The sequence below is a fragment of the Chiloscyllium plagiosum genome, chromosome 1, assembly GCF_004010195.1.
Source record: "Chiloscyllium plagiosum isolate BGI_BamShark_2017 chromosome 1, ASM401019v2, whole genome shotgun sequence".
NCBI lineage: Eukaryota > Metazoa > Chordata > Chondrichthyes > Orectolobiformes > Hemiscylliidae > Chiloscyllium > Chiloscyllium plagiosum.
In genome coordinates, this window is record NC_057710.1 from 129,272,760 (window position 1) to 129,295,352 (window position 22,593).

Consider the following 22,593-nt stretch of genomic DNA (forward strand, 5'->3'; position numbering starts at 1 on the left):
GACATGCAGATTGCTTTCCTACTTCTGAAAGTGGTGTGTCTGGATTGTCATGTACTTTTTGTTACAAATAAAAATGAATTTACTGAAGATAATTTTTCAAAAGTAATCTCAAAATAAAACTTGCATACAAGGAAATCAGGCAAACAAGGGTGAGGTAACTGAACAGCATTTTCCATTCAACTCAACCAAAATCCTCTTCCCATTATATAGCAATGAGTTTGACATGAGGCTAGAGAAAGTGGAATTATGCCTACACTACTGAAAGTGAAGGTATTGTACTAAAACTGAAAGCCACAAAGGGGTACAAATAGTAGCTGCACAAACAAGTACTTGACAAAACTCCCATCATCTGAAGTAGTAATTTTTAATAAAAATATTATAGTTTAAATTGGAAAGACTGATTAACATGGAAAAGCAGAGAGACTTGGGGCTCAGGCTCACGTGACCATGGAAACGTAAATAATGGAATACAGGACTCTATACCAAATATACTGCAGGGTGGGAAGAGAGAGAAAGAGTTGTGATGGCATGGTCAATCAACAACAAAATCTTGGCATAACTGCAATTCGAGACTTCTTTGTGCAGGTTTACGTGGTACACTAAAACAAAGACACCCTTTCACTTATCCATTCATGGGGTTTGGGGACTGATAGCTAGACCAGCATATATTGCCTATTCCTAGTTGCCTTCAAGGCAGCGATGGCGAGCGGTCTTCATGAACCACTGCAGTCCAGTTGGTACAGGCATATCAACAATTCTGCAAAAAAGGGGGCAAGTCGAGGGAGGGGAAGAGAGAGGGCGGGGTGACAGGATGAGGCAACAGGATGAGACGAGAGGGAGCAGAGTCTTACGGACAAGCTCGATTCCCTCTAAATATTAAGTAGCCAGACCCTACCTTTGCTAGTTGCTTTAAGCAGGTTTAACAAAGTCCAGGAGGGAATGCAGTTGGTCAAACCACTTAGTTTTAAACAAAACAGTTTATTTACAAGATTACCAAATGAAACAAAAGAGAACAGAATACTGAATAACTTAACCCAGCCGAAAATCCAACAGGTCATCCCAACTTAATGATGCTGTTCCAAATAGTTGCAATCCCCATAAATACCCCTTGGCACAAAAGGTAAATTCAAACACAAGGACTTACAGGAGAGATGGCAGAGAGAGAGAGGACCTGCTTCTTTGGGTCCAGCAGCTTTTTTCAACTGCCTGACTGCTCGCAGTGAATAGCCAGACTGCCAAAGACCAAACCAAACCAGAGAAAAGCTGAGCTGGGAGAATTGGCCACTCCTCTTTCATTGCACAAGTGTTTCTTTTAAAACTTAAAAGCCTTTTGCCTGAGGCAGTATCTGTTAGCTACAATCAAACTGGCCCTAAAACCTATCAAAGCCCAGACTCTTTGGAGTCTGTGTCTTTTAAGACATCTCTGGAAAAAAAACCAAGGACATAACCTTGTTAAAGAAGCAGCATAATCAAGAGAAAAAGAGAGAGAGAGAGAGAGAGGGAGAGAGAGAGACGGAGGGAGAGAGAGAGACGGAGGGAGAGAGAGAGACGGAGGGAGAGAGAGAGACGGAGGGAGAGAGAGAGACGGAGGGAGAGAGAGAGACGGAGGGAGAGAGAGAGACGGAGGGAGAGAGAGAGACGGAGGGAGAGAGAGAGACGGAGGGAGAGAGAGAGACGGAGGGAGAGAGAGAGACGGAGGGAGAGAGAGAGACGGAGGGAGAGAGAGAGACGGAGGGAGAGAGAGAGACGGAGGGAGAGAGAGAGACGGAGGGAGAGAGAGAGACGGAGGGAGAGAGAGAGACGGAGGGAGAGAGAGAGACGGAGGGAGAGAGAGAGACGGAGGGAGAGAGAGAGACGGAGGGAGAGAGAGAGACGGAGGGAGAGAGAGAGACGGAGGGAGAGAGAGAGACGGAGGGAGAGAGAGAGACGGAGGGAGAGAGAGAGACGGAGGGAGAGAGAGAGACGGAGGGAGAGAGAGAGACGGAGGGAGAGAGAGAGACGGAGGGAGAGAGAGAGACGGAGGGAGAGAGAGAGACGGAGGGAGAGAGAGAGACGGAGGGAGAGAGAGAGACGGAGGGAGAGAGAGAGACGGAGGGAGAGAGAGAGACGGAGGGAGAGAGAGAGACGGAGGGAGAGAGAGAGACGGAGGGAGAGAGAGAGACGGAGGGAGAGAGAGAGACGGAGGGAGAGAGAGAGACGGAGGGAGAGAGAGAGACGGAGGGAGAGAGAGAGACGGAGGGAGAGAGAGAGACGGAGGGAGAGAGAGAGACGGAGGGAGAGAGAGAGACGGAGGGAGAGAGAGAGACGGAGGGAGAGAGAGAGACGGAGGGAGAGAGAGAGACGGAGGGAGAGAGAGAGACGGAGGGAGAGAGAGAGACGGAGGGAGAGAGAGAGACGGAGGGAGAGAGAGAGACGGAGGGAGAGAGAGAGACGGAGGGAGAGAGAGAGACGGAGGGAGAGAGAGAGACGGAGGGAGAGAGAGAGACGGAGGGAGAGAGAGAGACGGAGGGAGAGAGAGAGACGGAGGGAGAGAGAGAGACGGAGGGAGAGAGAGAGACGGAGGGAGAGAGAGAGACGGAGGGAGAGAGAGAGACGGAGGGAGAGAGAGAGACGGAGGGAGAGAGAGAGACGGAGGGAGAGAGAGAGACGGAGGGAGAGAGAGAGACGGAGGGAGAGAGAGAGACGGAGGGAGAGAGAGAGACGGAGGGAGAGAGAGAGACGGAGGGAGAGAGAGAGACGGAGGGAGAGAGAGAGACGGAGGGAGAGAGAGAGACGGAGGGAGAGAGAGAGACGGAGGGAGAGAGAGAGACGGAGGGAGAGAGAGAGACGGAGGGAGAGAGAGAGACGGAGGGAGAGAGAGAGACGGAGGGAGAGAGAGAGACGGAGGGAGAGAGAGAGACGGAGGGAGAGAGAGAGACGGAGGGAGAGAGAGAGACGGAGGGAGAGAGAGAGACGGAGGGAGAGAGAGAGACGGAGGGAGAGAGAGAGACGGAGGGAGAGAGAGAGACGGAGGGAGAGAGAGAGACGGAGGGAGAGAGAGAGACGGAGGGAGAGAGAGAGACGGAGGGAGAGAGAGAGACGGAGGGAGAGAGAGAGACGGAGGGAGAGAGAGAGACGGAGGGAGAGAGAGAGACGGAGGGAGAGAGAGAGACGGAGGGAGAGAGAGAGACGGAGGGAGAGAGAGAGACGGAGGGAGAGAGAGAGACGGAGGGAGAGAGAGAGACGGAGGGAGAGAGAGAGACGGAGGGAGAGAGAGAGACGGAGGGAGAGAGAGAGACGGAGGGAGAGAGAGAGACGGAGGGAGAGAGAGAGACGGAGGGAGAGAGAGAGACGGAGGGAGAGAGAGAGACGGAGGGAGAGAGAGAGACGGAGGGAGAGAGAGAGACGGAGGGAGAGAGAGAGACGGAGGGAGAGAGAGAGACGGAGGGAGAGAGAGAGACGGAGGGAGAGAGAGAGACGGAGGGAGAGAGAGAGACGGAGGGAGAGAGAGAGACGGAGGGAGAGAGAGAGACGGAGGGAGAGAGAGAGACGGAGGGAGAGAGAGAGACGGAGGGAGAGAGAGAGACGGAGGGAGAGAGAGAGACGGAGGGAGAGAGAGAGACGGAGGGAGAGAGAGAGACGGAGGGAGAGAGAGAGACGGAGGGAGAGAGAGAGACGGAGGGAGAGAGAGAGACGGAGGGAGAGAGAGAGACGGAGGGAGAGAGAGAGACGGAGGGAGAGAGAGAGACGGAGGGAGAGAGAGAGACGGAGGGAGAGAGAGAGACGGAGGGAGAGAGAGAGACGGAGGGAGAGAGAGAGACGGAGGGAGAGAGAGAGACGGAGGGAGAGAGAGAGACGGAGGGAGAGAGAGAGACGGAGGGAGAGAGAGAGACGGAGGGAGAGAGAGAGACGGAGGGAGAGAGAGAGACGGAGGGAGAGAGAGAGACGGAGGGAGAGAGAGAGACGGAGGGAGAGAGAGAGACGGAGGGAGAGAGAGAGACGGAGGGAGAGAGAGAGACGGAGGGAGAGAGAGAGACGGAGGGAGAGAGAGAGACGGAGGGAGAGAGAGAGACGGAGGGAGAGAGAGAGACGGAGGGAGAGAGAGAGACGGAGGGAGAGAGAGAGACGGAGGGAGAGAGAGAGACGGAGGGAGAGAGAGAGACGGAGGGAGAGAGAGAGACGGAGGGAGAGAGAGAGACGGAGGGAGAGAGAGAGACGGAGGGAGAGAGAGAGACGGAGGGAGAGAGAGAGACGGAGGGAGAGAGAGAGACGGAGGGAGAGAGAGAGACGGAGGGAGAGAGAGAGACGGAGGGAGAGAGAGAGACGGAGGGAGAGAGAGAGACGGAGGGAGAGAGAGAGACGGAGGGAGAGAGAGAGACGGAGGGAGAGAGAGAGACGGAGGGAGAGAGAGAGACGGAGGGAGAGAGAGAGACGGAGGGAGAGAGAGAGACGGAGGGAGAGAGAGAGACGGAGGGAGAGAGAGAGACGGAGGGAGAGAGAGAGACGGAGGGAGAGAGAGAGACGGAGGGAGAGAGAGAGACGGAGGGAGAGAGAGAGACGGAGGGAGAGAGAGAGACGGAGGGAGAGAGAGAGACGGAGGGAGAGAGAGAGACGGAGGGAGAGAGAGAGACGGAGGGAGAGAGAGAGACGGAGGGAGAGAGAGAGACGGAGGGAGAGAGAGAGACGGAGGGAGAGAGAGAGACGGAGGGAGAGAGAGAGACGGAGGGAGAGAGAGAGACGGAGGGAGAGAGAGAGACGGAGGGAGAGAGAGAGACGGAGGGAGAGAGAGAGACGGAGGGAGAGAGAGAGACGGAGGGAGAGAGAGAGACGGAGGGAGAGAGAGAGACGGAGGGAGAGAGAGAGACGGAGGGAGAGAGAGAGACGGAGGGAGAGAGAGAGACGGAGGGAGAGAGAGAGACGGAGGGAGAGAGAGAGACGGAGGGAGAGAGAGAGACGGAGGGAGAGAGAGAGACGGAGGGAGAGAGAGAGACGGAGGGAGAGAGAGAGACGGAGGGAGAGAGAGAGACGGAGGGAGAGAGAGAGACGGAGGGAGAGAGAGAGACGGAGGGAGAGAGAGAGACGGAGGGAGAGAGAGAGACGGAGGGAGAGAGAGAGACGGAGGGAGAGAGAGAGACGGAGGGAGAGAGAGAGACGGAGGGAGAGAGAGAGACGGAGGGAGAGAGACGGAGGGAGAGAGACGGAGGGAGAGACGGAGATCCAGAATTTGACTGAGCAAATCTGAAGGAAATGCAAAGTATTTCCAAGTAAGAATGGTCGACGGCTTGGAGTGGAAGTTGCAAGTGTTACTGATGCCACTTATCTGCTGCACTCGTCCTCTTAAATGCTAAAGGTAATGGTTTTACAAGATGCTATCTAACAAACCTTGCTGAATTAAACCCTTCTGTTAATTAAAACAAGCACCCAGAAAAGCTCACCTTGCCTCGTAATATGTTAAAATATGAGTGACAGAGGACTCCCAAATTCCACTATTTAAACAAAATAATCTCAATTTATTCCTTAACTCAAAGTGAAAATTAAATAACTATTCACAACTCTAAGCCCCCCTTTCTCTTAACTGATTATTTGCCTCCAAGTCTATAAAAAATATTGCTCCAATAAATTACTTATTAAAATTACATCAACTTAATTTCAAAACCATATAGAGGGTGTCATCTACAGTGTCCTTCTTCCAGCTGAGATCTCCCTGGGTCATCATCTTTCTTTTACTGCAAATATGTTTCATCTGAAAAAGACACCTTTGATACAGAGCATTTCTTTTTCTTGGGTCTTTCTCAATGGCAGTTACTCTGACTGTCTAACTGCTGGCTTTTTTATACCTCCAACATTGGATCATCACATTGGCTCGATGTTGGCAAAATAATAAAAGTCTAACTCGATTGAGTTTAGCAATCTGGGGCATAATTTAAACTGATTGGTTAAATTTGATGTCAAAACAGCAACCAACTCAGGTATCTATTTCATTGGCAAATGTTACATATTTTCAATTTTCCAGTACACTCTTAGGACTGCTAGTTAGTCATATGACAGGTGCTTGTAAGCTCTCAGTGCAGCACAGCAAACACCATCTTCATTACAGCAGTTCATTTTATAGGTATTACACATTGCTAGTATGGAGTGTCTTTGGTGGAAGGAATGCATGCGTGTATGGAAGTGGTGCTAATCAAAAGGATTGTTTGGTCCTGGGTGAGGTCAAACTTAAGAAATAAATTAACTTGACTGAAGACTGGCATTTAGTATTCTGGGGACCTCTGGATGAGCATCCACTCAGTACCTATGTAAAACTTATTGAAAATGCTTCAGCCTCGTCTTCTGCACTGTGTTGGACTTCATCATTGAGGATATAGACATTAATGGTGCATCATCTAATGGAGCAGTCCACTACTATTTAGTTTGGAAGAAAGAGGGTGGGAGAACTTAACTAATTTTTCAGTTGTAGAATTGCTTAGCTCTATCACTTCCTGCTTATGCTGTTTGACATGCAATTAGTCCTGTGTTTTAGCTTCATTAGGTTGACATTTGTTTTAGGGTTGGTAATGGTAGAGTGGAAGACAACCCAGAATCTGGGTGTCACTGGTTAGATACACATTATTGCCCATCCCTAGATTCCCTGAGAAGATGGTGGCAAACTTATTAAACTGCTGCAGTCCATATTTCACAAATAGATATACTATGCAATGTAATTCCAGGATTCTGACTAACAACACCGAACAAACAGTGATAGATTTCTTAGTCAGGATGGAGCATGGTTTGGAGATAAACTTATAGGAGATACTGTACCCATGTACCCACTATTCTTATCCTTCGACAAGAAAGTGGTTGCAGGTTTAGAAACTGAAGTGCCCCATCTAGAGTACATTCTGCACACTTGTTATCTTCAGTGTTGCCTTAATCTCACAGAGGCTTCCAAAGGGGCAGTACAATGGCTCAGTGGTTAGCACTGTTACCTCACAGCGCCAAGGACACAGGTTCAATTCCAGCCTCAGGTGACTGTGTGGGGAGTTTGCACATTCTTTGTGTCAGCGTGGGTTTCCTCCCACAATCCAAAGGTGTGCAGGTTAGGTGAATTGGACATGCTAAATTGCCCATGTGTTCAGGGACATGTACGTTAGGTGCATTAGTCAGGACTAAATGTAGGATAATAGGGCAGAGAAATGCATCTAGGTGGGTTACTCTTCAGAGGGTCGGTGCAGCCTTGTGGGGCCGAAGGGACCATTTCCACACTGTCAGGATTCTATGATTCTAAGTGGTTTTCAATGAGGAGTACTTAGTCGTCATCTGGGGGTGGGGGGTGTAAGCTGTACATGGTAATCAGCAGGTTTGTGTGTCACGTTTGACTTAATGTTGAGAACTCTTGTTAATTTCCTCCTGAACACACATCACTATGTCTGCCCTCGACATACCCATGGATGGTGATAGTGTTGGTTGGGACATAGTCATACTAGTCTGTGAGAATGCGCTCTCACTTTTAGCATTAGTCAGCAGATATTAGTAACGAGCTCTTTGCAGGGTCAACAAGGTTGATGCAGTTACTAGGGCATGCACAAATCCCAGGTGGTGTAACTTTTTTAAAAAATATACTTTTTAATCGGTTTGATACAAGTGAGTGGCTTGCTAGACCATTTCAGAGGCTGTTTAGCAATCAACTACAGTGCTGTGGTTATGGAGTGTGGGCCTGGAACAGGCCCGGTAAGGATAACAATCTTCCTTTCATTAAGGGAATTAGTAAACCAATTTTTTTTTTTTTAAACAACAGACTTAATTGGATTTTTACTTGAATATTTTGACTGATTTCAAATTCAACATCTGCTTTAATGGGATTCAAACTCAGGTCCTCAGAATATTAACTGGGTCTCTGGGTTACTAGTCTTGCAACATTACCATCATGCCATTTTCCCCCAGTTCTTGAAACATAGAGGGGGCATAATGTGCATTCACAAGATATGGCTTGACATGAAGAGACATTTATGAATAAAAAAAATTTGTTGTCAGGGATGATTTCACTTGACAAAAATATTAAAGGTTATACGATTCTTAACGTTAAACATTATAAAAGGATGGGACAGAATATAAAAGAAGACCATTACCAGCATTTCAAGCATCCAGTGTGTGGAACAAATATTAAACATTACGTGCAGGAGTTAGGAAAGAGAGCAAACTTTCTTTTAAACTGAAGGTGAAAGACTAGAATTTAACATCAGGTTAGTGATTGAAGTTGTGACCATGTTAACGTTTGAGAGCAGGTCAAATACATGGATGATGACGGAAGAAATAATGAAACATAACAGTTCATGTGAAAGATAAACACCAACAAAACGTTAATTGGGTCCAAGGTCTTTTGGCTATGTTACGATTACTGTATAAAATTTTGCAACTTCAACACTTGTTTGCCAACATCATATTTAACAATCACCAGAACATACACTGTAAATAAGGGGACTAGTAATATCTGTAAGTAACAAATTAAAATATATAGAGAAAAAGAACAGCAGATGCAGGAAATCAGAAAAAATAAATTGCTGAAAAAACTCAGCATCTGTGGACAGAAAGCAGAGTTAACATTTCGGGTCCAGCGACCTTTCTTCAGAAGTATCTGGAGAGTTGGATCCAGTATATATAGTCATGAAGCCTGAAACTGCAAAATGCATGAAGGTGAATAAATCGCAACTAACAAATTAGTAGACTGCTGGACAATAGGTAGCATGAACCATACTCGATTCCCACTGGTCACTAACCAAATCACATCCACTGGTCACCTACTAGTTACATTTCGTAGAATAAGCAGCCAGTGAGGCCAATTGAAACTGCTCAACAGTATTTAAGGCTAAAAATTATAAATTGTATTTAAGAATGTACATTTTATAACCCCCATGAAGTAAAACTATCAGCTTGGCAAGCAATCTCCAAATACTACAGAATCTGTACACTTATGCTGCAGATTTTGGGGAAGTAGAAACAAATTAGCTTTGTAGTGCTGCAAAATTGTTAATGAAAATAGAGGCAGGGCTGCCAGATTATTAAAGTTTTATATAAATAGTACCATTATAAATAAATTATACTTACTTAGCCCTCGACCTCTACTATCTTGAATAAAACCCCTCTGGAAACCTCCCTTAGTATTAGACGGTTGTTTTGGAGGCATTTCCTGATTACTGGTTTTTGACAAATGTCCTTCGGTCCCGCTTTCCCTTACATGGTCAGTCAATCTGGCAGCAGACATTTGCATTTCTTTTTCTAATAGATAAAATATGTAGAAATAATTTCAGTTTTGATGCAAGAAAAAAAGCAATCTTACGTGCAAGACATAAAAGCTTTAAAGAAAATAGTGAGACACTTGTAAATCCACTAGAACAGATAAATGAAAATTTACCAGAGAAACAGGCCCTATCTTAAGTCCTGCGTAAATCTACAGACAAATGTCCCCATGAAAAGTCACATCTGGATTTTTCACCAACATTGTCAGCATTAATGAAATGATACGCAAGGCTTCTGGCCCCAACTTGAAGCAACTACTGCTCTGTTGACACCAGACAAAGACAGTGAAAATCAACCTCAGCAAATTATACACACCTCATGAATTTCTATTTCATTCACATCAACTCCTTAATTGCTATGATCTAATCAATCAGCTCAGAGGTGGAGCAGGTGGAACTTGAACATGAAACTCCTGGCTCAGAGAGAGAAATGCTATCACAGCACCACACTTCTGGCTGATGCACTCACATGTAACATCACTTCTGAATTTGTGTTTATATATGGTATCTTTGAACTCTCACAGAAGCAGAAATAGAGTAACTCATTAACCTCAATAATCATGTCTGCTCCATTAAAACTGAAGCCACAGCACAAGGAAAGTATTAATTCCCTATATACCAACATATTTGAACTGGCATAAAACAACAGATGCAAGTCAGTAAGAAATGTTAATTTTTGTTTTTAAAATGGGGATGCAGCACTATATAGACAAACCAACAGTTGTCACTGTATCTGTAACTCAAGTAATTCTCTCTGTGCAAGATGCCTTGAGATGTGATAACATGCAAATGTAATTCTTTAAGGAAAAAGCCTCTCTAACATAAATTACCCATTTGAATGTTGATTACAATAACATCAAATTCACTCAACCCCCAAAGACAGCAGTCCCTGAACTTCTTCAGCCTCAAATTAGAATTTCATTTGCAAGGAACTTGTTCATCTATTTTCCTTGTTCTCTGTTAGATGAGTATTGCTTTGTTAAAAATCAAAAACTCTTCTCTTCCTGGGGCCCTGGCTTCATAAACCTGCCACGTGCTTGCCCAATGCCAATTGTGCCACAAAATATATTGATAAAATATTCTGCACACAACCCTTTTTTAAATTGAGCTTTCTATTTCAAGTAAAGCAGAGGTTTTTGATTTGGACAAAGATAAACAATGAAATGAATAACCAATAAATTTGTTTTGCTGGTGATGTTTACATATTGGACAGGAAACTGAAAAAAAAAATGCTGCTCTTCTTTAGAAAGGTTGCATTGGATACATTACATCAACCTACAATGGACGCTGGACTTTGGTTTAAAAAAATATGATATTTCTAAAACTGCAGCACTTAATAGGGACCACACTGAAGCACTGGCTTTAAGTTCTGGAGTGGACAAGGTCCTTTAGCTCAGAGGTAAGAGTACAATCACAAATTTAAGCAGGCATTTAACAAACAAACACTTGCTCAAAGGTAAATACATTTGCAAATTAAGCCACAACATAAAATAAATGATCGGTAAACGGTGATGAACTACAAATAGAATCTAAAAAATTATTAAAGATTCTTTTTTGTTTAAGATTCTCCAGTGTGGAAATAGGCCCTTCGGCCCAACAAGTCCACACTGACCCTCCAAAGAGTAACCCACCCAGACCCATTTCCTCTGACTAATGCACCTAACACTATGGGCAATTTAGCATGGCCAATTCACCTGACCTGCACACCTTTGGACTGTGGGAGGAAACCCACGGGGAGAACATGCAAACTCCACACAGGCAGTCGTTCGAGGCTGGAAACGAACCTGGGACCCTGGTGCTGCAAGGTTGCAGTGCTAACCACAGAGCCACCGTGCTTATAAAAGCTAGTCATTTGTTTTTAAAAAGGTGTAAAACTCACCTGAATCCTCTCCATCTGTTCTACAGTGAGCAGACTGTTGGTTGGGAATTGGTACATCTTCAGTATTGACTGGCAAACCATTGGGATTAGCGTAAAACAAGAGCAGGGGTTGGAAGTGACCTCGAACACACTTGGACAGCACATCTTTCCACTTTGATCCAACCTAATAGGTGAACATTGTTTTTTAAAAAAAACTAAAATGCCATTTATAAATAATACATAACAGATCTAGCTGTAATGTAGCTTTTAACTGAACAGCTGCAGTTGTAACGCTAAACTCTGCATCAGCCATGTGTGGGAGTCAACAGGTAGGACTTGAGTATTGAAAACACCATGAGTGCTCGATTGATAGGGAACCACAGGGTCCCTACTTGGAGCAAAGAACAGATAACTATGACTGGAGTAGCAAAGGTCAACTGGAAGTTTGTTTTTCTAAGAGTGACCGACAGGTAGGTTACCACAAGGAGACTGCACAGAAGGAAGAACCAACCCAATTCAGCACCTCTTTCAAAAGGTTTCAGCTTTCTTCAAACTGTCATAGAGCGGCTCAGAGGGGTTTAGCACATTCAGAAATCAGAACAGCTAGCCTAAGATTCAAACACATGTGGCTTACCATCACTCTCTGTTTCTTTCTTTAATCTAATATTTGATGTTCACTACTAACCTGTTGTCTTGTCTGTCAGGTTTAAGCACCGGTTGAGGGGAGAGAAGGGGGATTTTAAACCAATAGTCTGGGTAGTTAGAGATTTTAAGAGTTTGTATGATTGCCATTCTTAGAAGTTTGTAAAGTACTTTTGATAGGTAATAAATAGCTATTCCTATTTTAGTTAAAACAAAGTGTCAGAAATCTTTGTAGTAAGTATAGCTCAGGGGCACTAAATTGAAACACAGGTCAATCAGGAAGAGTTATTGCAATAACGTCACAAACTTGCATGACGGACCTGCGGTTCTTCACTTTGTGATTGTCCACGTAATTAATTCAGTGACCGTGACATGAATGGTATGGTTATCCAACTTTCACTTAATCCATTCTATCCATTTCAACTACTCCTTATAGTAGCAAATACCACATTCTAAATACTATCAATGAGAAAAGTTCCTCATAAATTATGCAAGAGATTTATTAGTGACTACATTATGTGTATGACCTCAAGCATGGCCTTTTCCATATCATGGTCTCTTACTGAATCCAAATTTTTGAAGGAGACTCAAGGGATCAATTTTTTTTCCCCCCCATCAATAAATTTCACATGCTCACACACTCTTGTTCCCATATTCTGTCCAAAAAGGATTTTAAAATCTCCCTTATCATTTTTATTTGTGATTCCAATGACCAAAATGATGCATGGTACAAATTGAATGCACCAACATATGCACCAACAAATTGAATGCACTAATTACTAATTTAAAGCTCACCTCTTTAACAGTAGCATCATCAAAGAATATCCACTTGGAGCTTTTAGTATGAAAGGCAAAGGTACAATAGTGTCTGCTGGAATAGCATACCATCCCAACAAGGATCAATTCACTTCTCTTTGCCCGTTCATCAGTTGCCTGGAAGAAAAGCTTTCAAAAAAAAAAGCACATGAATGAAACTTGGACATTGCTTACAATATGCAACTACAAGTCACAATTTAATTGTCAAGTTTTATACTTTATTTCCTCTTAAAAGGAATATCACTACACTGTCAGACTTCTCACAAAATAACTTCTTTCTCTCTACCCATGTTACATATTAGGGATAAACCATATACATCTCATCAATCAAATTTAAATACATAAACCTTGTAACTATTAAATCAAATGCTATGAAAAGCATGAAGTTACTTTCTTTTAACAATGTAATACACTTCCCAATGGCTGTCCTTCACATCTTTCAGGTTATTTCTATAAGTCTAGTCTGAATATTCCTTTTAGCAGAAAAACTTTATTAAGGCAAGAAATTCTGCTATAATGTGCATGGAGTCTTTTGACTATATTTTGACCATTAAAATGGAGACAAACTGAAAATGCAGGGTGAATTTAATTATGTTTACAGCTGAAAGCATGAATGATCAGATTACTGAATTAAGTCCATTAGACCATCAGATGAAAGAGCAGAATTAGGCCACTCAACCAATGGAGTCTGTTCTGCCATTTGACCATAGCTGATACGTTTCTCAACTATATCCGCTTGCCTTCTCCCCATAACTTCCAATTCCCTTACTAATCAAGTGTAAAACTATTTATGACTTAAATACACTCACTGACATGACCTCCACAAACTTCAGTGGCAATGTGTTCCACAGATTTACCACCTTCTAGCTGAAGAAACTCAACTCAGTCCAAAAGGGTTATCCCCTTACCAGTGGCTTCATCATCACCACCCAGACGTCTCAGTATTTTGTATGTTTCCATGAGTAAATCCTCCCCACATTCTTCGAAACTCAAATCAAGTACAGACCCAGACTCAACTACTCCTAATATGACAAGCCCTTCATCCTTCTTGAAGACCTCCTCTGGACCTCCGACAAGACTAGCACATGCTTCCTTAGAAATAGGGCCTGCAAGTGCACATTATATTCCAAATGTGGTTTGACCAGAGCCTTATACAGTCTCAGGAGTATATTCCTGCTCATGTATTCTCGCCCTTGAAATGAATGTTAACATTGCTTTTGCCTTCATCATTCTTAGCCACATGGAAAGAACAGCCTGTGGTGGTCAGTCAGAGGAAGATACTCACAAGAGGCTGCCAATGTACTCCTAACAAAATGACAAAGTTTATTGCAAATAAAAGAAAAAAAAAGTCAGACCATACAAGAATTATTTGAAACAGTAAGAAAACATTTCAGCAATAAAGATTCAGCTTTCTCAACAACACCACCGTGTGGGCGGCCCGGTGGCACAGTGGTTAGCACTGCTACCTCACAGCGCCAGAGACCCGGGTTCAATTCCCACCCCAGGCAACTGTCTGTGTGGAGTTTGCACGTGTCTGCGTGGGTTTCCTCCAGGTGCTCCGGTTTCCTCCCACAGTCCAAAGATGTGCAGGTCAGGTGAATTGGCCATGCTAAATTGCCCGTAGTGTTAGGTATAGGGGTAAATGTAGGGGTATGGGTGGGTTGCAGTTCGGCGGGTCAGTGTGGAGCTGTTGGGCTGAAGGGCCTGTTTCCACACTGTAATGTAATCTAATCTAAAACCTTACAATGGCGTTTCTACTTTGAAATGTCTTTATTGATTGGTATGGATATGAGCTATAGTATAAGAGTAAAAGGTGAAAAGTAATATTTTCTTGTAGATACGTTTAGACTTAAGATTGGGTCTTTAATCTTTCACTGACACAACTAATGATTTCAATACAATCGTGTTGAGGAAAGCAGACTTGGTATTTCTTAAAGAAAAGAAGGTGACAATGGAATTAAAAACAGATAGGCAAGAGAGCACTCAAGATTTCAACATAAAAGTAACCCCTAGGGGAGGCAGCCCAGTAAGCAAAAAAAGTTTGGTTTTCACTGGAACTCAGCAGGAAGTAAATGACTTGGAATAATATTTAATAGTTTGCATTTCCAAGTCTAATTACCAACACAAAACAATGGAGTTTGCATTCCACAGATGGAAGAAAGGCTCTCAGGTGCTCAGTATAGGCATTGGTCATCATTGAGCTATAGTAGCATTGAGAAAGAGGAAGAGAGAAAGGTAGCTATGAGTTGAAGAATGTAGTTCATTGAAAATTTACATGGTGAAGGAAATATATTCACTGGAGATCTAAAGCTTTTTGATTAATTGTACTGAATAACTGATATCCAGAAAACTTCTGTACTACACTGTACTACAGGTCAAGAGATAAGATGGGAAGAAATAAGAGAAAATGTGCTGGAACAAAATGCAATTCATAGTTAGAAGGTTCAACAGAAAGTGTTTGTATCCCTGAAATTCTAAGCTACAAGGTGAGGGACACCGCAATAAATAAAGAGGATTTCTGAAAGGAGAGTGAGTAATATGAAGTCATGATTCACAGTGGGAATCAGCGGCAGAGATAACAGATACATGGAATTCCTTTAACAAAGTTTAACAAGTTAAGTGTTTGATTAAAAATCAGGACTCCTAATGAAATAATTTCAGGATTGTTTTTTCCACATGGCTAAGCAGTTAGGAAGAAACTATTTTAGGAAATCAGTGCAAGGCACAAAGGAGAATTTATGATTTTATTTGGATAAGAATTAAAGAAAGAAAGAATTCTGGTTTTAATTCCATCACAACGGCCTGCACTGTATTTGTACAGAGCTCTGAATAAAGTGAAACACTAGGTGAAAGTGAGTACTGTAGATGCTGGAGATTAGAGTCTATAGTGAGGTGCTGGAAAAGCACAGCAGGTCTGGCAACATCCGAGAAGCAGGAAAATCAATGTTTTGGGCAAAAGCCTATCATCAGGAAAGGGGCTTGGAGCCTCAGGGATAGAGTGATAAGTGTGAGGAGGGGGGGAGCGGGGAGGAGGTAGCTGAGTGCAATAGGTGGATGAAGGTAGGGGTAAAGGCGATAGGTCAGTTGGGAGGGTGGTGCAACTAGGTGGGAAGGAAAATGGACAGATGGGACAGGTCATTAGGACGGTGCTGAGTTGGAAGGTTGGAACAGGGGTAAGTGTGTGTGTGGCGGGGGGGGGGGGGGGGGAGGGGAAATGAGGAAACTGGTGAAATCCACATTGATGCCATGGGGTTGGAAGTTCCCGAGGTGGAAGAGAAGGCATTCTTCCTCCAGGCATCGGTGGTAAGGGAGTGGTGACGGGAGGTGCGGGAAATGGATGAGATGCGCTGGAGAGCATCAACCACCACGTGGGAGGGAAAATTGCAGTCTTTAAAGGAGGAGGCCATCTGGTGTGTTCTGTGGTGGAACTACTGTCAAAAAACATTTGAGACAGATTCACGAGAGCCACCCCAATTATCAGACTGGGATCAGTGGCAATGACAGAAATATGTACTGGGAATTCAACTGTTTACTGCATCTATAGCGTCAGAGGTCAACGGCACAGAAACAAGCCCTTCGGTCCAACTTGTTTATGCCATTCAGTTTTCACAATTAAACTAGTACCATTCGCCTGCACTTGCTTTATATCCCTCCATACTTACCCCATCCATGTACCTGTCTAAATCTTCCTCAAATGAAGAAATTGTCACCACTACCTCTGGCAGCCTGTTCTAGACACTCACGATGCTGTGTGAAAAAAATGCTCCCTGGACACTTTTGTACCTCTCCCTTCTTAAACTATGTCCTCTAGTTTTAGACTCCCCTATCATAGGGAAAAGCTGTTGGCTACCTATCTTATCTATGCCTCATGATTTTAAACACCTTTATAATGTGACCCCTCAGTTTTCTACGCTCGAGAGGAAAAATGATCTCTCCTATCCAGCTCTCCTTGTAACTCAAATCTTTCAGGTAGCATCCTAGTAAATCTTTTCTGCACTCTTTCTAGTTTAATAACATTCTTTCTGCAGTAGGGCAACCAGAACTGCACACAGTACTCTAAATGTGGCCTTATCAACATTTTGTACAGCTACTCCTATATGCAATGCACTGACCTATTTTTGCTAATTATTTATTCAAGATGGAGAGATAGACAAGTTTTCTGATGATTTAAAAGTTCAGCAGCATTGTAAGTAGTGTAATTGGAGGGGTAAAACTACACAGTCATATTAATAGATTACGTGAATGGTCAAAATTGTGGCAAAGGGATTTCAATATAGGTTACAGATAAGATCATCAATTTGGACCGAAATATAATAGAATTCTTTCAAATGGCAAAAGGCTGGAAGCAGTGAAAGCCCAGAAAGATTTGGACCTCAATCAAAAATTTCATGGGCAGATAAAAATAATTAAAACAGCTGATGGAATGCTTGTGGTCATATCTAGAGAACTAGAATGAAATGATCTACAAATCATGCTGCAGGTATACAAGCCCTGATGAGATCATACCTGGAATGCAGTGCTCAATTCTAGACACCATAAGCGAAAGAAAGATAATCTGCCTCCCTTCAAAGTCAATGTAAAGTTAAAAGAATGATACCTGGTGTTATTATCTAGGTAAGGCCAATAACACGTTTATTTAGATTTTGTGGAATGAGAAAACCCAGGTATTTATTAAAAGAATAAAATTACATGATTCACAGTTTAATACCACAGAATTTTACTGCACTAAAATCAAAGTACACTAACACACTGTTCTAAATAGTTAAAGTATGAATATTGTTAATTATACTAGTTGACGTTTCTTAATATTGCATTCCATCTACACCCATTTAGAGTACACTTCCAATAAGTAAAGTGAGACTTCTCAAAAGTTGAAAGATTAACTACATGAACTTTGTACTATTTCAAGGACTTGTATATTGGTTGTGATATCTATACCCTATTCACTTTGATGTAGATGGCCCTTTCAAATCTCATCCAATCATCCCAGTTACAAACACGAAGTCAACGGCATCTTAAACATATCCAACTAAAATCATAACTACCTGGTTCTACTAGTCTTTAACTCTCGAGTCTTGGACACAAAACTAACATTCTATCAACTTGGATATCCCAGAAATTCAAGTCAATGCTTGTACAGTCCTTCAGTCAACAGTCAATGCATAGAATTTAAACTGAATTCTGTTGGGAAGAGACATTACCTCAAGCCAGTTTATTCTCATCGCACTCAAAACTAGCACACAAACCATTTTCCCCCACAATCGATGGCTTGACCCTTTTTTTCCTATTGCTTATCTCTCAGGCAAATTGGTCACATGATTCTTTTTGTAAATAAGCATTTTAAAACAAAACAGAAATCCCCCCCCTGCCAAGACTCAGTTCTTCAAGAATCCTTCATGTCAAAACAAAATGTAGATTCTCCTCATCCGTTCCTCCTCCCACCCGAAGCAGATGGGTCAATATGCTGGACTCCAGGGTTAATTTAAGATTACGTTATTCCCTGGACTGCAAGATTTGAGGGAGACTGAATAGACAGGAACTATTTATGCTGGTTGGACCATCTCTGACTAGAGAACATACCATAAAAATTGAAGTTAGATCTTTCAGAAATGAGGTTAGGAAATACTTCAATGTGTAAAGGATAATAAATGTTTGGAAATATTTTCCACAAACTGATACAGATGGATTTTTGTTACTTAAAGGTATTAAGGAATAAAGGTAAAAGATAAGTACATGAAATAATGGTCACAGATCAATCATTATCTCATTCAGCTAAGTAACCTATTCCTGTTTTCATGTTTCTACCAGGAAGCCTGATGAATCAACAGAGCAAGTGGCTCACCGTTCTTTTTTTTAAATGAAGCATCCTGCACCCGTCACAAGATATCAAAAAGGTTGAAAAACCCTAAACAAAAATCTTTAAAATGGTACTTTTAGTTTAGTAGAAGGACTCAAAGGCTTTTTTAACAGTTAACAAAACTGTTAAGACTTTTCTAGGTCACAAGTGTACAATTTCAGTCAGTTTGGAATAGGTGTTTTGTCATTTGGTTTGCAAAAGGCAATTAAGCTGGTCTTAAAACAACTATTTTTTAAAAAGTTTTGTAAGTTTGGACATTTTGCTATTGTACTTTTAAACAATAGTTAATAATTAGAAATGAGACAATGAGACTTACTCCAGGGAGAGACAGCTGAGGTGCCAAATATCGAATGACATCTGTTGTGAGATCGGAATTCTCAGAATCCCACACTAAACCAATGGTGACGATCTCTGGGCAATTCATTAGCACACGTCTAATCTTTATCTTCTGTCCGCAATTACTCTGAATGAAGAGAGGAAATCTCAATACATCTACAATTATCATTCAAAAGGTTTACGCCAACATGTTGAATTTGCATGTCAACGGATAAAAGTACTTACAAATATATTTATAATCATACAAAATTCTTGCAGAATGAACTAAGGAAAGAACATCCAACAGAATCCTGAATATCTGTCTGTATCGTACATTGCCAGGATCGCAGCTGCATCAAAAATCTTTAGAAAAACTTGCTTCACAGTAAATCATAGCAAACCTTGAATTAACACTAAATACAAAGGAACTTACATTAAAGTGAACTTCTGTAAAATATACAAACTTAGATTTTCCTAGTACTACAGGAACAGACTCAATCACAGGTAATCCTCAAAGACTACCTACTTGCCCATTGTCAACTTTTACAGCCAGGTTTCCAAATTTGACTCGTCCCCAAGTTTGCCCATCAGAGGAAATCAGGGAGACAACCAGAACACTGGCGAAGCATTGCAGGCCAAGGACACTGCATAATACCACCCCCTTTCCCCATACTCTGCATTTCAGAAGTCAAATTGTTTGAAGGTCCCAAAAGTATAATTTGATTAGGGATAGTCAGTATGATTTTGTGAAGGGTAGGTTGAGAAGGTGACCAAACAGGTAGATGAGAGTAAACCGGTTGATGTGGTGTATATGGATTTCAGCAAGGCATTCGATAAGATTCCCCAAAGTAGGCTATTGCACAAAATGCTGAAGAATGGGATTGTGGGAAACGTAGCAGTTTGGATCAGTAATTGGCTTGCTAAAAGAAGACAGGTGGTGCTGGTTGATGGGAAATGTTCATCCTGGGGTCCAGTTACCAGTGGTGTACCGCAAGGGTCGGTGTTGGGTCCATTGCTGTTCGTCATTTTTATAAACGACCTAGCTAAAGGCGTAGAAGGGTGGGTTAGTAAATTTGCAGACGACACTAAGGTGGGTGGAGCTGTGGATAGTAAAGAAGGATGTTGTAGGTTACAGAGAGACATAGATAAGCTGCAGAGCTGGGCCGAGAGGTGGCAAATGGAGTTTAATGCGGACAAGTGAGAGGTGATTCACTTTGGTCAGAGTAACTGGAATGCAAAGTACTGGGCTAATGGTAAGATTCTTGGTAATGTAGATGAGCAGAGAGATCTAGGTGTCCAGGTACACAGATCCTTGAAAGTTGCCACCCAGGTTGACAGGGTTAAGAAGGCATACAGTGTTTTAGCTTTGATTAATAGAGGGATCGAGTTCCGGAACAATGAGATCATGCTACAGCTGTACAAAACTCTGGTGCGCTGCACTTGGAGTATTGTGTACAGTTCTGGTCACCGCATTATAAGGATGTGGAAGCTTTGGAAAGGGTGCCGAGATTTACTAGGATGTTGCCTGGTATGGAGGGAAGGTCTTACGAGGAAAGGCTGAGAGACTTGAGCATGTTTTTGTTGGAGAGAAGGTTGAGAGGTGACTTAATAGAGACATATAAGATAATCAGAGGATTAGATAGGGTGACAGGGAGAGCCTTGTTCCAAGTATGGTGACGGCGAGCACGCGGGGACATAGCTTTAAATTGAGGGGTGATAGATATAGGACAGATGTCAGAGGTAGTTTCTTTACTCAGAGTAGTAAGTGTATGGAATGCTTTGCCTGCAATGATAGTAGATTCGCCAATTTTAAATACATTTAAGTCGTCATTGGACAAGCATATGGACGTACATGGAATAGTGTAGGTTAGATGGGCTTCCGATTGATATGACAGGTCAGCGCAACATCGAGGGCCAAAGGGCCTGTACTGCACTGTAATGTTCTATGTTCTAAGTCACCATGACAAGGTTTATTTGCCAGCTAGGTTGGGAATAAGGTGCCAGCTGAAAAGTGGATGAATGCTTAAGACAGGTCAATGGATCAAGCCAGTTAATGGTTCAGTGCAATATTTACTCAGTGCAGATTCAATAATGTGTCTGTACCTGGTATTTGTGTGTCTTTTTTTTTGGTAATTCTACTATCGTCCTTACCTGGTCTCGCCTACTTGTGACACTAGACCTATAGCAATTTGGAGGTGAATATTTTTATTCGTCCTGCTCAAATGTCACATGTCTGCAGCAGGTGGGGCTTGAACCTAGGCCTTCTGTCCCAGAAATAGGGACACGACTACCACATCATAAGAGCCCCAAGGTTAACGCTTAACTTACCTCTGGTCAATTAGGAATGGGCATTTTGCCAGCAATGTCCACATACCATGAAAAATATTTTTAAAACTCCACAAGCCACATTATTATAAGTTAACATTCAGGAGTGGGTGTGGCATTTGAGGAAGCTAAGTGATTGGGACCAGAGTCATAGAGATGTACAGCTCAGAAAAAGACCCTTCGGTCCAACTTGTCCATGCCGACCAGATATCCCAACCTAATTTAGTCCCATTTGCTAGAACTTGGCCCATATCCCTCCAAAACCTTCCTACTCATACCTATCCAGATGCCTTTTAAATGTTGCAATTGTACCTGCCTCCACCACTTCCTCTGGTAGCTCATTCCGACCTTTATGAAAGGTTGCCCCTTAGGTCTCTTGTATATCTTTCACCTCTCACCCTCAACCTATGCCCTCTGGTTCTGGACTTCCTCACCCCAGGGAAAAGAGACCGTGTCTATTTACCATATCCATGCCCCTGAAGATTTTATAAACCTCTACGAGGTCACCCCTCAGCTTCCAACGCTCCAGAGGAAACAGCCCCAGCCTATTTAGCCTCTCTGTATAGCTCAAAACCTCCAACCCTGGCAACATTCTTGTAAATCTTTTCTGAATCCTTCCAAAGTTTACAACATCATCTCTATAGGAAGGAACCCAGAATTGCACTCAAAAAAATTCCAGAAGTGGCCTAATCAATGTCCCTGTACAGGCTCAACATGATCTCCCAACTCCCTCTGCAATAAGTATATGGTTTTGGATACTGCTGCGGGAGGGGGGGGTAGAGAGAGATGACCTACCAGAGGAAAGCCATAGCAGTCAGTTCTCTGACACTGAGCCTGACACTGTGGCAAAAGAAGGGAAAGGGGCAGAATAGAAAAGTACTCGTGGTAGGGGACTCAATAGTTAGGGGAAATCGACAGGAGATTTTGTGGTCAGGATCGGGATTCCCGGAAGGTATGGTGCCTCCCTGGTGCCAGGGTCCGATCGGGTGTATAAGGTTCTAAAAGGGGAGGGCGAACAGCCAGAAATCGTGTTACATATTGGCACTAATGATATAGCCAGGAAAAGGATTGAAGATATAAAAAGTGATTTCAGGGACTTAGGATGGAAGCTGCAAAGCTGGACGAACAGTAGTGTTCTCTAGTTTACTACGATGCCACGAGATAGCGAGACAAGGAACAGGGAGTGTGCGCAGCTTTACACGTGGCTGCACAGCTGGTGTAGGAGGGAGGGCTTCAGATATGTAGATAATTGGGATGCCTTCTGGGGAAGGTGGGACCTGTACAAGAAGGACGGGTTGCATCTGAACTGGAAGGGGACCAATGTCCTTGGTGGTAGGTTTGCTCGAGTAGTTCGAGGGGGTTTAAACTGGTATGGCAGAGGGGTGGGAACCTGAGCTGTATACTGGAGGTGAGAGTTGATGTAGATGAGGCAATAGCAAGAGGTAGACCAGCGAGTGGGAAGGATTTTCCTGGGAAGGAACCACAGGACCAGTTAAAGTGTGTTTGCTTGAATGCAAGGAGTATCAGGA

The 22,593-nt window shown here is 43.3% G+C and overlaps 1 protein-coding gene across 1 annotated transcript in view; it reads right to left on the minus strand.

The window, feature by feature from the left end:
* LOC122553126 (inactive ubiquitin carboxyl-terminal hydrolase 53-like) overlaps positions 1-22,593 on the minus strand; it is a 99,934-nt gene that overhangs the window by 50,150 nt on the left and 27,191 nt on the right. Inside the window, exons 7-10 of the mRNA XM_043696686.1 lie at positions 18,741-18,887; positions 12,547-12,696; positions 11,131-11,293; positions 9,061-9,231 (exon numbers count right to left, since the gene is read on the minus strand). Of these exons, the coding sequence (XP_043552621.1) occupies positions 9,061-9,231; positions 11,131-11,293; positions 12,547-12,696; positions 18,741-18,887 (631 nt within the window). The remainder of the gene's footprint in view (positions 1-9,060; positions 9,232-11,130; positions 11,294-12,546; positions 12,697-18,740; positions 18,888-22,593) is intronic.